General features: G+C 41.9%; 1 protein-coding gene across 1 annotated transcript in view; it reads right to left on the bottom strand.

Moving 5' to 3' along the window:
- The window catches only part of LOC128643630 (signal peptidase complex catalytic subunit SEC11A), a 58,662-nt gene extending 43,251 nt beyond the window's left edge, over positions 1 to 15,411 (bottom strand). Inside the window, exons 1-3 of the mRNA XM_053696463.1 lie at positions 15,341 to 15,411; positions 14,290 to 14,439; positions 12,404 to 12,523 (exon numbers count right to left, since the gene is read on the bottom strand). Coding sequence (XP_053552438.1) covers positions 12,404 to 12,523; positions 14,290 to 14,439; positions 15,341 to 15,411 — 341 coding nt within the window. The remainder of the gene's footprint in view (positions 1 to 12,403; positions 12,524 to 14,289; positions 14,440 to 15,340) is intronic.
- Positions 15,412 to 17,321: the final 1,910 nt, after the last annotated feature.

Here is a 17,321-nt window from a genome sequence, read left to right as displayed (position 1 = left end):
TGACGACTCAGAAAATCCGCTTCCCAATTTTCCACTCCTGGGATGTGGATTGCAGACAAGTGGCAGGAGTGAGTCTCCGCCCATTTAATTATTTTGGTCACTTCTTCCATCGCCAGGGAACTCCTTGTTCCCCCCTGATGGTTGATATACGCAACAGTCGTCATGTTGTCTGATTGAAACCGTATGAATTTGGCCTTTGCTAGCTGAGGCCAAGCCTTGAGAGCATTGAATATCGCTCTCAGTTCCAGAATATTTATCGGGAGAAGAGATTCTTCCCGAGACCAAAGACCCTGAGCTTTCAGGGGTTCCCAGACCGCGCCCCAGCCCACCAGACTGGCGTCGGTCGTGACAATGACCCACTCTGGTCTGCGGAAGCTCATCCCTTGTGACAGGTTGTCCAGGGTCAGCCACCAACGGAGTGAATCTCTGGTCCTCTGATCTACTTGTATCGTCGGAGACAAGTCTGTATAATCCCCATTCCACTGACTGAGCATGCACAGTTGTAATGGTCTTAGATGAATTCGCGCAAAAGGAACTATGTCCATTGCCGCGACCATCAAACCTATTACTTCCATGCACTGCGCTATGGAAGGAAGAAGAACAGAATGAAGTACTTGACAAGAGCTTAGAAGCTTTGATTTTCTGGCCTCTGTCAGAAAAATCCTCATTTCTAAGGAGTCTATTATTGTTCCCAAGTAGGGAACTCTTGTTGACGGAGATAGAGAACTTTTTTCTACGTTCACTTTCCACCCGTGAGATCTGAGAAAGGCCAGGACAATGTCCGTATGAGCCTTTGCTTGTGGTAGAGACGACGCTTGAATCAGTATGTCGTCCAAGTAAGGTACTACTGCAATGCCCCTTGGTCTTAGCACCGCTAGAAGGGACCCTAGTACCTTTGTGAAAATTCTTGGAGCAGTGGCTAATCCGAATGGAAGTGCCACAAACTGGTAATGCTTGTCCAGAAAGGCGAACCTTAGGAACCGATGATGTTCCTTGTGGATAGGAATATGTAGATACGCATCCTTTAAATCCACCATGGTCATGAATTGACCTTCCTGGATGGTAGGAAGAATTGTCCGAATGGTTTCCATTTTGAACGATGGAACCTTGAGAAATTTGTTTAGGATCTTGAGATCTAAGATTGGTCTGAATGTTCCCTCTTTTTTGGGAACTATGAACAGATTGGAGTAGAATCCCATCCCTTGTTCTCCTAATGGAACAGGATGAATCACTCCCATTTTTAACAGGTCTTCTACACAATGTAAGAATGCCTGTCTTTTTATGTGGTCTGAAGACAATTGAGACCTGTGGAACCTCCCCCTTGGGGGTAGCTCCTTGAATTCCAGAAGATAACCTTGGGAGACTATTTCTAGCGCCCAAGGATCCAGAACATCTCTTGCCCAAGCCTGAGCGAAGAGAGAAAGTCTGCCCCCCACCAGATCCGGTCCCAGATCGGGGGCCAACATCTCATGCTGTCTTGGTAGCAGTGGCAGGTTTCTTGGCCTGCTTACCTTTGTTCCAGCCTTGCATTGGCCTCCAGGCTGGCTTGGTTTGAGAAGTATTACCCTCTTGCTTAGAGGATGTAGAACTTGGGGCTGGTCCGTTTCTGCGAAAGGGACGAAAATTTGGTTTATTTTTAGCCTTAAAAGACCTATCCTGAGGAAGGGCGTGGCCCTTGCCCCCAGTGATATCTGAAATAATCTCTTTCAAGTCAGGGCCAAACAGCGTTTTCCCCTTGAAAGGTATGTTAAGCAATTTGTTCTTGGAAGACGCATCCGCTGACCAAGATTTTAGCCAAAGCGCTCTGCGCGCCACAATAGCAAACCCCGAATTTTTCGCCGCTAATCTAGCCAATTGCAAAGTGGCGTCTAAAGTAAAAGAGTTAGCCAATTTAAGAGCATGAATTCTGTCCATAATCTCCTCATAAGAAGAATCTTTATTGAGCGACTTTTCTAGTTCATCGAACCAGAAACACGCTGCTGTAGTGACAGGAACAATGCATGAAATTGGTTGTAGAAGGTAACCTTGCTGAACAAACATCTTTTTAAGCAAACCCTCTAATTTTTTATCCATAGGATCTTTGAAAGCACAACTATCTTCTATAGGGATAGTAGTGCGTTTGTTTAGAGTAGAAACCGCCCCCTCGACCTTGGGGACTGTCTGCCATAAGTCCTTTCTGGGGTCGACCATAGGAAACAATTTCTTAAATATAGGGGGAGGGACAAAAGGTATGCCGGGCCTTTCCCATTCTTTGTTTACAATGTCCGCCACCCGCTTGGGTATAGGAAAAGCTTCGGGGGGCCCCGGGACCTCTAGGAACTTGTCCATCTTACATAATTTCTCTGGAATGACCAAATTGTCACAATCATCCAGAGTAGATAACACCTCCTTAAGCAGAGCGCGGAGATGTTCCAATTTAAATTTGAATGTAATCACATCAGGTTCAGCTTGTTGAGAAATTTTCCCTGAATCTGAAATTTCTCCCTCAGACAAAACCTCCCTGGCCCCCTCAGACTGGTGTAGGGGCATGTCAGAACCATTATCATCAGCGTCCTCATGCTCTTCAGTATTTTCTAAAACAGAGCAGTCGCGCTTTCGCTGATAAGTGGGCATTTTGGCTAAAATGTTTTTGATAGAATTATCCATTACAGCCGTTAATTGTTGCATAGTAAGGAGTATTGGCGCACTAGATGTACTAGGGGCCTCCTGTGTGGGCAAGACTGGCATAGACGAAGGAGGGGATGATGCAGTACCATGCTTACTCCCCTCACTAGAGGAATCATCTTGGGCATCATTTTCTCTAAATTTTTTGTCACATACATCACATCTATTTAAATGAGAAGGAACCTTGGCTTCCTCACATACAGAACATAGTCTATCTGATAGTTCAGACATGTTAAACAGGCATAAACTTGATAACAAAGTACAAAAAACGTTTTAAAATAAAACCGTTACTGTCACTTTAAATTTTAAACTGAACACACTTTATTACTGAATATGTGAAAAAGTATGAAGGAATTGTTCAAAATTCACCAAAATTTCACCACAGTGTCTTAAAGCCTTAAAAGTATTGCACGCCAAATTTGAAAGCTTTAACTCTTAAAATAACGGAACCGGAGCCGTTTTTATATTTAACCCCTATACAGTCCCTGGTATCTGCTTTGCTGAGACCCAACCAAGCCCAGAGGGGAATACGATACCAAATGACGCCTTCAGTAAGCTTTTTCTATGTATCTGAGCTCCTCACACATGCATCTGCATGCCTTGCTTCCCAAAAACAACTGCGCATTAGTGGCGCGAAAATGAGGCTCTGCCTATGATTAGAGAAGGCCCCCAGTGAAAAAGGTGTCCAATACAGTGCCTGCCGGTTATTTAACATAATTCCCAAGAATAAAATAACTCCTCAAAGCTATAAACTATTAAAAATGCTTATAAATCAATCGTTTTAGCCCAGAAAAATGTCTACCAGTCCTTAAAGCCCTTGTGAAGCCCTTTATTCTTATTTAATAAAAATGGCTTACCGGATCCCATAGGGAAAATGACAGCTTCCAGCATTACCAAGTCTTGTTAGAAATGTGTCATACCTCAAGCAGCAAAAGTCTGCTCACTGTTTCCCCCAACTGAAGTTAATTCCTCTCAACAGTCCTGTGTGGAAACAGCCATCGATTTTAGTAACGGTTGCTAAAATCATTTTCCTCTTACAAACAGAAATCTTCATCTCTTTTCTGTTTCAGAGTAAATAGTACATACCAGCACTATTTTAAAATAACAAACTCTTGATTGAAGAATAAAAACTACATTTAAACACCAAAAAACTCTAATCCATCTCCGTGGAGATGTTGCCTGTACAACGGCAAAGAGAATGACTGGGGAAGGCGGAGCCTAGGAGGGATCATGTGACCAGCTTTGCTGGGCTCTTTGCCATTTCCTGTTGGGGAAGAGAATATCCCACAAGTAAGGATGACGCCGTGGACCGGACACACCTATGTTGGAGAAACATATCTAAAAACACTCTGCTTCACGCAAAAAGTTGCCATCCCGTACATGTCCCTATGGCAGTGGCCAAGGGACAGCTTATTAGCGTTAAACGGAACTGTAGCAACAGTGATACTTGCAGAGTACAAAGTCTAGAAATGCAGAACAGACTTAGAGAAAGAGGCTATCCTGGTCATGTAATAAACAGAGCACAGAGACAGGTAGACCTATTGGATCGTCGTTCTCTTTTGAACGAATCCAATCGACAGAATGAAAGAGAGAACACCAATACACAACACAATGTCACCTTTGTGACTGATTTCAGTACTGACTATAGGGACATCTGTAGGATTGTTAAAAAAACATTTCAGTTTATTATCTGCAGATGACAGCCTTGTAAATTGTGTGGAAGGTGGTTTGCGTTGCTCATATAGAAAGAACAGGACCCTGGGAAATATTCTGGCCCCCTCAGAAGTTTTGGTAACAAAACCAGACAGACAAAGCTCATGGCTACAATATAGGGGGATGTACAGATGTGGCAGATCAAGATGCACGCCATGTGAATTCATCTTTGTATCCGATGAGTTCAGATCAGAGGTCACTGGAGAGGTCTTTAAGATATCTTCCTGCCTCAACTGTACATCCTCCTATGTGATCTATCTACTCTACTGCCTGGAGTGTCATTTACAGTATGTGGGGCTCACCACCACAGATGTGAACACTAGAATTAGAAACCATCTTTCCACAATTAAATTGGGTGAAGCCAGTACCCCCCTAGTTAAACATTTTCGAAATGTTCACAACAAAAGTAACGCCAAACTTAGATGGCAAGCCATTGAACATGTCAAGGCACCACCTAGGGGATGTGACAGGAATCAGCTGCTAGGCAAGCGTGAGATGCTTTGGATTTTTAAATTGCGCACCAGAGTACCAGAGGGTCTTAACTCTGAATACGATTTGATCAACTATTGGAAATAAGAATTCTTCTCTGTGATGAATTATCTCGCGCTTGCCGACCACATCCTGAATATATCCCGAAAATATCCTAACCTATAATTATAATTACAATTACGATTGTAATTATGTATATATATATATACATATATATATATATTCATTTTACACCAATACTATGTCACTTGTTTGACAGCAGATGATTCATCTATGCAGTTCATGCAGGATAATACATTTAACATTTAACTATTGAGGACAGTGCAGGCACCTTATGATCCACTTTTAACCACTAAGTATTATTCACAACTATCTGTATATACATTCATTCTTTCCATTTCATTAATGGATATTATATCCTTGGTCATTCCCCTGTAATTCCAGGTACCTATTACTGTATAGTTGATTTAATTATATTGATCCTTTATACATACGGGTCACAGTTACCCCCTTGTTTTGATACATAACAATTGATATGTACCTGTTATTATTTTTACATAGTGTGGTTTTTTTGTAGATAATATAAAATATAAAATACAAATTATACAATGTTTGTGATTAGGATATTTTGGCACTACAGAAGACTTTTTCTCTTATAGATCCTTTATTACATTCATTCATAATGTGTTCATTCAAAATATATTTTCATTAATTATTATTTTTGTATATTACTAATAGTTTTGAATATATATTGTTGGTTATATAGTTTTCTACTAACAGTTTTATACATTCGTTTGTTGGGATATTCCCTGAGCAAAGTGCATTTTTATCATTATCATTTGTAGCATACACTGTCCTCAATATAGATATGTTCATTCATCTGCAGTATTGCCCTCTGTTTTACGCTTTAGGTGTAGTACTTAATACATGTTTACATTGATTCTTATTTCCATATTTCTTCATTCCCTTTCTTCATTATTAACTACCTATAGCCTCCATATATTTGATCATTTGATTTTCTTTTATTGGTGTGGCTTATGAGTATGTTAACTGATAATACAGGGAGCATTTGTTTTTCATTTTTTCTTTCAATTTGTAACTTACAAGTGTGACCATTCTATTGGTTTTAATATTGTCCAATCATTGTGGTTTTAGCCTTTTATAAGGCCAGCACATCAGTCTCCAATTAGCTATGATTACGGTCTTTACCGAAACATGTTAGCGGAACTCTTTTGGTCACACTGATATGCTGGATCCCCCAGTTTCTCTTTTTTATCCCATGTGGAATCTAATAAAGACTTTATTTTAAACTTTGCAGTCTGGAAATTTCTTCCTTTCTATTTTTTGACTATATATATATATTAGCATTACAATCATTTCATAAAAAAAAAAGGAACGTCCAATGTTAATACCAATAAAGGGATATTTCTGGGCTCCTTACTCAAGTTAGTGAAGAAAGGGTAGATCTAGACTAAAAGGAAGTGGCCAGCGAGTTGGCATCACGGTTTTCTCCTGCAAACTCCCGTCTTCAGGAAAGGGAGTATCCTCATTTTTGCTTACCTGATAAATGTATTTCTCTTGTGGTCTATCCAGTCCACGGATCATCCATTACTTGTGGGATATTCTCCTTCCCAACAGGAAGTTGCAAGAGGATCACCCACAGCAGAGCTGCTTTATAGCTCCTCCCCTCACTGCCATATCCAGTCATTCGACCGAAACAAGACGAGAAAGGAGAAACCATAGGGTGCAGTGGTGACTGTAGTTTAATTAAAATTTAGACCTGCCTTAAAAAGGACAGGGCGGGCCGTGGACTGGATACACCACAAGAGAAATAAATTTATGAGGTAAGCATAAATTATGTTTTCTCTTGTTAAGTGTATCCAGTCCACGGATCATCCATTACTTGTGGGATACCAATACCAAAGCTAAAGTACACGGATGATGGGAGGGACAAGGCAGGAACTTAAACGGAAGGAACCACACTGCCTGTAGAACCCTTCTCCCAAAAACAGCCTCCGAAGAAGCAAAAGTGTCAAATTTGTAAAATTTTGAAAAGGTGTGAAGCGAAGACCAAGTCGCAGCCTTGCAAATCTGTTCAACAGAGGCCTCATTTTTAAAGGCCCAGGTGGAAGCCACAGCTCTAGTAGAATGAGCTGTAATCCTTTCAGGGGGCTGCTGTCCAGCAGTCTCATAGGCTAAGCGTATTATGCTCCGAAGCCAAAAGGAGAGAGAGGTTGCCGAAGCTTTTTGACCTCTCCTCTGTCCAGAGTAAACGACAAAAAGGGCAGATGTTTGACAACAATCTTTAGTAGCCTGTAAGTAAAACTTCAAGGCACGGACTACGTCCAGATTATGCAAAAGACGTTCCTTTTTTGAAGAAGGATTAGGACACAATGATGGAACAACAATCTCTTGATTGATATTCCTGTTAGAAACCACCTTAGGTAAAAACCCAGGTTTGGTACGCAGAACTACCTTGTCTGAATGAAAAATCAGATAAGGAGAAACACAATGTAAGGCAGATAACTCAGAGACTCTTCGAGCCAAGGAAATAGCCTTAAAAAACAGAACTTTCCAAGATAAAAGTTTAATATCAATGGAATGAAGGGGTTCAAACAGAACTCCCTGAAGAACTTTAAGAACCAAGTTTAAGCTCCACGGGGGAGCAACAGTTTTAAACACAGGCTTAATCCTAACCAAAGCCTGGCAAAATGCCTGGATGTCTGGAACTTCTGCCAGACGCTTGTGCAAAAGAATAGACAGAGCAGAGATCTGTCCTTTTAAAGAACTAGCTGATAAGCCTTTGTCCAAACCCTCTTGGAGAAAGGACAATATCCTAGGAATCCTAATCTTACTCCATGAGTAACTCTTGGATTCACACCAATAAAGATATTTACGCCATATCTTATGGTAGATTTTCCTGGTGACAGGCTTCCGAGCCTGTATTAAGGTATCAATGACTGACTCGGAGAAGCCACGCCTTGATAGAATCAAGCGTTCAATCTCCATGCAGTCAGTCTCAGAGAAATTAGATTTGGATGATTGAAAGGACCCTGTATTAGAAGGTCCTGCCTCAGAGGCAGAGTCCATGGTGGAAGAGATGACATGTCCACTAGGTCTGCATACCAGGTCCTGCGTGGCCACGCAGGCGCTATCAGAATCACCGATGCTCTCTCCTGTTTGATTTTGGCAATCAGTCGAGGGAGCAGAGGAAATGGTGGAAACACATAGGCCAGGTTGAAGAACCAAGGAGCTGCTAGAGCATCTATCAGCGTTGCTCCCGGGTCCCTGGACCTGGATCCGTAACAAGGAAGCTTGGCGTTCTGGCGAGACGCCATGAGATCCAGTTCTGGTTTGCCCCAACGATGGACCAGTTGAGCAAACACCTCCGGATGGAGTTCCCACTCCCCCGGATGAAAAGTCTGACGACTTAGAAAATCCGCCTCCCAGTTCTCTACGCCTGGGATGTGGATCGCTGACAGGTGGCAAGAGTGAGACTCTGCCCAGCGAATTATCTTTGAGACTTCTAACATTGCTAGGGAACTCCTGGTTCCCCCTTGATGGTTGATGTAAGCCACAGTCGTGATGTAGTCCGACTGAAATCTGATGAACCTCAGTGTTGCTAACTGAGGCCAAGCTAGAAGAGCATTGAATATTGCTCTTAACTCCAGAATATTTATTGGGAGGAGTTTCTCCTCCTGAGTCCACGATCCCTGAGCCTTCAGGGAGTTCCAGACTGCGCCCCAACCTAGAAGGCTGGCATCTGTTGTTACAATCGTCCAATCTGGCCTGCGAAAGGTCATACCCTTGGACAGATGGACCCGAGAAAGCCACCAGAGAAGAGACTCTCTGGTCTCTTGATCCAGATTTAGTAGAGGGGACAAATCTGAGTAATCCCCATTCCACTGACTTAGCATGCATAATTGTCCATTGCCGCTACCATTAAGCCGATTACTTCCATGCACTGAGCCACTGACGGGCGTGGAATGGAATGAAGGACACGGCAAGCATTTAGAAGTTTTGATAACCTGGACTCCATCAGGTAAATTTTCATCTCTACAGAATCTATAAGAGTCCCTAGGAAGGAGACTCTTGTGAGTGGTGATAGAGAACTCTTTTCCACGTTCACTTTCCACCCATACGACCTCAGAAATGCCAGAACTATCTCTTTATGAGACTTGGCAATTTGACAGCTTGACGCCTGTATCAGGATGTCGTCTAGATACGGAGCCACCGCTATGCCTCGCGGTCTTAGAACCACCAGAAGTGAGCCCAGAACCTTTGTAAAAATTCTCGGGGCAGTGGCCAACCCGAAGGGAAGAGCTACAAATTGGTAATGCCTGTCTAGAAAGGCAAACCTTGGGAACCGATGATGATCTTTGCGAATCGGTATGTGAAGGTAAGCATCCTTTAAGTCCACTGTGGTCATGTACTGACCCTCTTGGATCATGGGTAGGATGGTCCGAATAGTTTCCATTTTGAATGATGGAACTCTGAGGAATTTGTTTAAGATCTTTAGATCCAAGATTGGTCTGAAGGTTCCCTCTTTCTTGGGAACCACAAACAGATTTGAATAAAATCCCTGTCCTTGTTCCGTCCGCGGAACTGGATGGATCACTCCCATTACTATGAGGTCTTGCACACAGCTTAGGAATGCCTCTTTCTTTATCTGGTTTGATGATAACCTTGAAAGATGAAATCTCCCTTGTGGAGGAGAAGCTTTGAAGTCAAGAAGATATCCCTGAGATATGATCTCCAACGCCCAGGGATCCTGAACATCTCTTGCCCACGCCTGGGCGAAGAGAGAAAGTCTGCCCCCCACTAGATCCGTTTCCGGATAGGGGGCCATTCCTTCATGCTGTCTTGGGGGCAGCAGCAGGCTTCCTGGCCTGCTTGCCCTTGTTCCAGGACTGGTTAGGTTTCCAGGCCTGTCTGGAATGAGCAACAGTTCCCTCTTGTTTTGAAGCGGAGGAAGTTGATGCTGCTCCTGCCTTGAAATTTCGAAAGGCACGAAAATTAGACGGTTTGGCCTTTGATTTGGCCCTGTCCTGAGGAAGGGTATGACCCTTGCCTCCAGTAATGTCAGCAATAATTTCCTTCAAGCCAGGCCCGAATAAGGTCTGCCCCTTGAAAGGAATGTTGAGTAATTTAGACTTTGAAGTCACGTCAGCTGACCTGGATTTAAGCCATAGCGCCCTACGCGCCTGGATGGCGAATCCGGAATTCTTAGCCGTTAGTTTAGTCAAATGAACAATGGCATCAGAAACAAATGAGTTAGCTAGCTTAAGCGTTCTAAGCTTGTCAATAATTTCATTCAATGGAGCTGTCTGGATGGCCTCTTCCAGGGCCTCAAACCAGAATGCCGCCGCAGCAGTGACAGGCGCAATGCATGCAAGGGGTTGTAAAATAAAACCTTGTTGAATAAACATTTTCTTAAGGTAACCCTCCAATTTTTTTATCCATTGGATCTGAAAAAGCACAACTGTCCTCAACCGGGATAGTGGTACGCTTTGCTAAAGTAGAAACTGCTCCCTCCACCTTAGGGACCGTCTGCCATAAGTCCCGTGTAGTGGCGTCTATTGGAAACATTTTTCTAAATATAGGAGGTGGGGAAAAGGGCACACCGGGTCTATCCCACTCCTTGCTAATAATTTCTGTAAGCCTTTTAGGTATAGGAAAAACGTCAGTACACACCGGCACCGCATAGTATCTATCCAGCCTACACAATTTCTCTGGAATTGCAACTGTGTTACAGTCATTCAGAGCAGCTAATACCTCCCCAAGCAATACACGGAGGTTCTCAAGCTTAAATTTAAAATTAGAAATCTCTGAATCAGGTTTCCCCGAGTCAGAGATGTCACCCACAGACTGAAGCTCTCCGTCCTCATGTTCTGCATACTGTGACGCAGTATCAGACATGGCTCTAACAGCATTTGCGCGCTCTGTATCTCTCCTAACCCCAGAGCTATCGCGCTTGCCTCTTCATTCAGGCAATCTAGATAATACCTCTGACAGGGTATTATTCATGATTGCAGCCATGTCCTGCAAGGTAATCGCTATGGGCGTCCCTGATGTAATTGGCGCCATATTAGCGTGCGTCCCCTGAGCGGGAGGCGAAGGGTCTGACACATGGTGAGAGTTAGTCGGCATAACTTCCCCCTCGACAGAACCCTCTGGTGATAATTCTTTTATAGATAAAGACTGATCTTTACTGTTTAAGGTGAAATCAATACATTTAGTACACATTCTCCTATGGGGCTCCACCATGGCTTTCAAACATAATGAACAAGTAGGTTCCTCTGTGTCAGACATGTTTAAACAGACTAGCAATGAGACTAGCAAGCTTGGAAAACACTTTAAAACAAGTTTACAAGCAATATAAAAAACGTTACTGCGCCTTTAAGAAACACAAATTTTCCCAAATTTTGAAATAACAGTGAAAAAATGCAGTTACACTAACGAAATTTTTACAGTGTATGTAATAAGTTAGCAGAGCATTGCACCCACTTGCAAATGGATGATTAACCCCTTAATACCAAAAACGGAATAACAAATGACAAAAACGTTTTTTAAACAGTCACAACAACTGCCACAGCTCTACTGTGGCTTTTTACCTCCCTCAATACGACTTTTGAAGCCTTTTGAGCCCTTCAGAGAAGTCCTGGATCATGCAGGAAGAAGCTGGATGTCTGTGTCTGTAATTTTTGCTGTGCATAAAAACGCCACAATAGGCCCCTCCCACTCATATTACAACAGTGGGAAGCCTCAGGGAACTGTTTCTAGGCAAAATTCAAGTCAGCCATGTGGAAAAAACTAGGCCCCAATAAGTTTTATCACCAAACATATGTAAAAAACGATTAAACATGCCAGCAAACGTTTTAAAATACACTTTTATAAGAGTATGTATCTCTATTAATAAGCCTGATACCAGTCGCTATCACTGCATTTAAGGCTTTACTTACATTACTTCGGTATCAGCAGCATTTTCTAGCAAATTCCATCCCTAGAAAAATATTTTAACTGCACATACCTTATTGCAGGAAAACCTGCACGCTATTCCCCCTCTGAAGTTACCTCACTCCTCAGAATATGTGAGAACAGCAAAGGATCTTAGTTACTTCGGCTAAGATCATAGAAAACGCATGCAGATTCTTCTTCTAAATACTGCCTGAGATAAACAGTACACTCCGGTACCATTTAAAAATAAACTTTTGATTGAAGAAATAAACTAAGTATAAAACACCACAGTCCTCTTACGACCTCCATCTTAGTTGAGAGTTGCAAGAGAATGACTAGGTATGTCAGTGAGGGGAGGAGCTATATAGCAGCTCTGCTGTGGGTGATCCTCTTGCAACTTCCTGTTGGGAAGGAGAATATCCCACAAGTAATGGATGATCCGTGGACTGGATACACTTAAGAGAAAAGGACACCTTTTACAGAAAACCAATATTATAATACAATAAGACAATTTAAATTTTTACATTCCTTATTTGCTGCTCTGTGGTTAAAGATGGTTACATCACATCACAATACTCACCCCCTGGCACGTCCTACAACATCCTTTTTCTCAAGCCAGTTCTGCCCTTGCTTATACAGCCCTCTGTCATCAACTGCATTGTTATCTCCTTTGGTCAAAAACTTGATATCTCCATTTTCCCTTATAAAGATAAAGAAAATGTAAAATTGCAGTCTTCCTCTTAAAACATTTCTATTATTTGTGATCTATGCCAATCATATAAGAGGTATTCTATAATACATTTTTTAATAAAACTTTATTTATTTATTTTAAATCTTAGGAAAACTGTTCAAGTTCACTGCATCCAAACAGCAAAGTAAACCTATAGTGTTTTATATAAGAAGTCCATTACTCAAGCTTTGTTTCCAACATGTCTGTGTCCAAAAGTTGAGTTGGGGAGAGAGAAAGGCACTAAGCAATAAACATGAAATGCCTAAACAATGCACCTTGTTTAGTTGTGTGTGTGTGTACGCCTCTCCCAGAAGAAATCCTTAAAAGAGGACACAATGTGAGTAGGGCTGTTTGTAGACTGCAAATACTAGGGAGGTGGGTGATGCCAGATCAGAATTAAACCTTAAAGGAACACTCAATCAAAATTAATTATTTTTCATTTTTTTCATTATTCAGATAGAGCATGCCATTTTAAACAATTTTACCATTTACTTCCATTAACTAAATGTGCACAGTCTTGTTATATTTTAACTTTTTGAGTAACCAGCTCCTACTGAGCATGTGCAAGAATAAGTGTGTATGCATTTGTGAATGGCTGATGGCTGTCACATGGTACGTGTATGCATTTGTGGTTGGCTGATGGCTGTCACATGGTACTGGGGGAGTGGAAAAAGACATAACTTTTAAAATTGTCAGAAAAAAAATCTACTACTCATTTGAAGTTCAGACTAAGTGCTATTGCATTGTCTTGTTATCTTGCATTTGTTGGTTATGCAAATCTACTGTTTTGACTGGTCCTTTAAGGGAAGTCTGTGTTTTGTGGTATAGAATTGAATTACTCCATTGAGACAACTGCCAATTAGTTGAGTTGACATAAACATCTGTGATTCATAAAAGGAGGTTTTAGGATTTAAACCAAGTTTCCATAATAATTAAAACCATAGCACTAGGTGCAGCTTTTAAATCGATGATAGAGTTACTGTTTCTCATTTTCTAGTGGTGTCCAGGATGTATTGGTGCAGCTGACTGTAAACAGCTAATATTTATATGAATTTACTAGAAATAAAATAAATAATCTTTAAGAAATAGACCATAATGGTGAGGTTGCACATGGATCACATTCCATACAACATATTAGGGCTATAAACACATACATAAAATAAAACAAAGTTCTATTAAAACTTGGAAACCAGGTTCAGTAACTTTTTTTTGACAAACTGACTAATGATAAAAGAGGTTCCCAATTAGTTAGCCACTCAAAAATGCACTGCATGTATATACAGCAAGCCCCAATATATTCTGCATTAGTAACACATACAGGAGAACAATTCATCTGAGTCAGTGAGGCCTTTTGTTATTACTAATGTTTCTGGTTATTTTGTTAGTCTTCAGTTTTAGCCGGAACACTATTTTATATTACTCTATTTATTAGAACAAACAGGGACAAGGCAGCTTTCTACTATTCTTAGGTGAAATATGGAATGCCTTATGAAGTGTTAATCTGATAGAATAATTATTTAGTGCTTGTCAGACAATGAATCTTTTGAGGTGCTAAAAAGTTCACTCTTGAAGTCAGTATTTCCTGACTTACCAGTAGAGCTTTCTACTATTGTAGTGTAGTTTAACCATTTAAAGACGCAATTTTGTGAATTTATCTTGAGAAATCATATAGTGTGAAAATGCCTTACAAAAATCCCCCACCATAAAAGATGACTAAAACAAATATGTCCACTTACTTCTCATGTATCTTCAGGACACGATGAACAATGGGGATCTCTCTCCCTTCTATCCTGAAGACCACAATCTCTCCAACCCTGATGGGATCATCTACACGGTTAGTCAAGAACAGCAGGTCCCCACGGTGGAATGCTGGCTCCATGCTGCCACTAAAGAGAAGATGATTAAATCATTGCTGTTCTTTTACCTGAACATAAATTGCGCACTTTATGCTATAGGCAAGAATACATCATTTAAAATTTTTCAAAGAGAACAAGCAATGTTACAGCTGTATTAAATTGTGGAGTGTAGCTAATTTTAATTAAAAACATATAAACAAATCACATTTAATATATGAACAATATGCAAATCTAATATCCAGCCAGTCTTTCACCTTAAAGGGATACTAAACCCATTTTTTTTTCTTGAGTCAGATAGAGCATGCAATTTTAAGTTCCTTTCTAATTTACTCCTTTTATCAATTTTTCTTCATTCTCTTGCTATCTTTATTTAAAAAACAGGAATGTAAAGCTTAGGAGCTGGCCCATTTTAGGTTCAGTACCCTGGATAGCCCTGCTTATTGGTGGCTACATTTAGTCACCAATAAGCAAGCATAACCCAGGTTCTGAACCAAAAAGGGTCCGGCTTCTAAGCTTTACATTCCTGTATTTAAAATAAAGATATTAAGAGAATGAAGAAAAAAACAAATTATGCTTACCTGATAATTTTCTTTTCTTCCGTGGGAAAGAGTCCACAGCCACATTCATTACTTACGGGCGGTTGGCTGTGGACCCTTTCCCACGGAAGAAAAGAAAATTATCATCAGGTAAGCATAATTTATGTTTTTCTTCCTAATGGGAAAGAGTCCACAGCCGCATTCATTACTTATGGGAAATTTATACCCAAGCCAAAGAGGACACAGAATGCCAAAAATGGGAGGGTAAGAGGCGGACCACAAGAAGGCACCACCCAAAAAACACTTTACCAAAACAAAAGACCCTGTTTCATCTGAAAACCGGGAACAAGAACCCTTTGAAAAAACAAAATGTGGCCCCATTGACACAAATCTACCAACAGGTCACTGAACCTGAACTGTCAGCACGAATAGATGCAACCGAGATCACAGACCCCAAGGACACCATCTCTCAAGGCAACAGCCCAGCCGCAGCCTCCCAACCAACAAGGGGACCGACGACCCATTCCCGAAGGGAACACAAGCCTAATATAAGAAGGAAAAAAAGACAACCCACTCCAGGGGGCAGACGTACACTGACCCAGGTCCCAATGACAATGAGAAAACCCTACCAGCTAACCGTAACAAAAACCCAGTCCCGCACCCCAGACCACAGGAGACTGGGGGTGCCGTACCAGCAAGTATCAAGTCCAGAGATGGTCAATAAAACAGATGCCGAACAGAAAGAAGAAGCAAGTGGTGTGAGCAACAGCGGAGCCCTCCCAGAAAAGGAAATAGCCCACCTTGCTCTAGTACAACCAAGACAGCCCAACCACTACAGGCCACAGAGCGAACGCCAAAGCAACTCTGTTCACACGGCCAATAAAGTTAGTTAGGATTAGTGCAGTGATGCAAACACAACCCATCCATTGAACGGTAGCTAGACAAGCCAACAGGCCACAACGCCCAGCAAACCAGCACACACCTCCACTCAAGAAAACGGGGAGGAACAAACGGTCACTTAAGAACCAATACGACTAGAACCCTGAGATAAGCCACCTAGAAATGGGTTATAAGATCCCAACGGCCAGCCCGTCTCTGAAAAACCACGGACTACCAGAACCCATCACTCTACAGAGAGACAAAAAAAGGGCCCCCGGTGAAAAACACGAGATAAAAAAACACTCGTCCCCAAACCTCTGTAATCATCTGAGGATGATTACCCAGACACCGAGCACCCAAAGGGCATCCCCCCGTCAAAGAAGTCTGGCAAAAGCCATAGGAGAACAACTAACTGCATGAAACCTCTGAGAGACAATCTCTCGAGCCCCCTAAGCTAGTCCGTCAGACGGCTAAACACAGAAGCGGGGGAAAATCCCAACACACGGGGAAAAATCCCACAGGTCTAAAACGAAACCAGACCATAAGGCGAACAGCAGGGCCTCATAGAGAAAATCCCAAGCTCAGTCTTCACAACCGGGTAGTTAATTGGAGACTTCCAAACTCCCCATAAAGGAGAGACAATGGAACGCATCCTAATCTCAATCCTAAATTCCAAGGAAGAACCAAGGGACAAAGATCGGAGGAACCAGACTGCAGGAGCCCTAGATCCACACCCACTGAGTCTAATATGGATGACCCAACGTAAAACTCTGAGTCTGAACCAACCGACAATCTCCACAGAGGAGAAACTGCGGTGAAACCGCAGCACTAAATCCTACAGACCTTAGAATCCTAGGACATAGGTCAACCTGGTCCTAAACCCTACAAAGGTGCTACTTAGTCACCTACGAACCATAGTGGCAGCACCTACAAAAAGGAGAACCCCATAACTCGAGCATAAACGCTCCCAGATGCGAAGATAGTGAAACCAACCACCTCTGAAGGGCCCTTGAGAAACGACTACCGCCTTGGAGAAATAGCGGACACCAGGATACTTCAGATCAGAAGACAGACGCCTTACGCCTGAGATCAATCCCACAACCTCCTACTGCAGGAACGACGGAGCGAAACACTACGCCACATATCCTTCACGGTTGTGCCAGACCCCTAAAGAGTCCAAGTATCGAACAAACTAAACCATGACCACGAGTCAAAAAACCTCTCGAAAGTCAGAACCGCTACAAGTAGCAAGGACCACAGCCCTCCACCGAGGCTGCAAAGGAACACAGTGATACACCACAGGACCTATGTCTGAAGCAGAACTGCCACGGACCAGCCCAAGCGCTTCCGACATACAGACCCTCAGGTCTAAATGAAGTATTTGTGTATATATATATATATATATATATATATATATATATATATATATATATATATATATATATATATATATATATATATATATATATATATATATATATATATTATAAAACGAAC

This window comes from Bombina bombina, unplaced genomic scaffold (genome assembly GCF_027579735.1).
Source record: "Bombina bombina isolate aBomBom1 unplaced genomic scaffold, aBomBom1.pri scaffold_1057, whole genome shotgun sequence".
Taxonomy (NCBI): Eukaryota; Metazoa; Chordata; class Amphibia; order Anura; family Bombinatoridae; genus Bombina; species Bombina bombina.
Note: the sequence above shows the minus strand (reverse complement) of the source record. Positions and strands in the feature narration are given on the sequence as shown.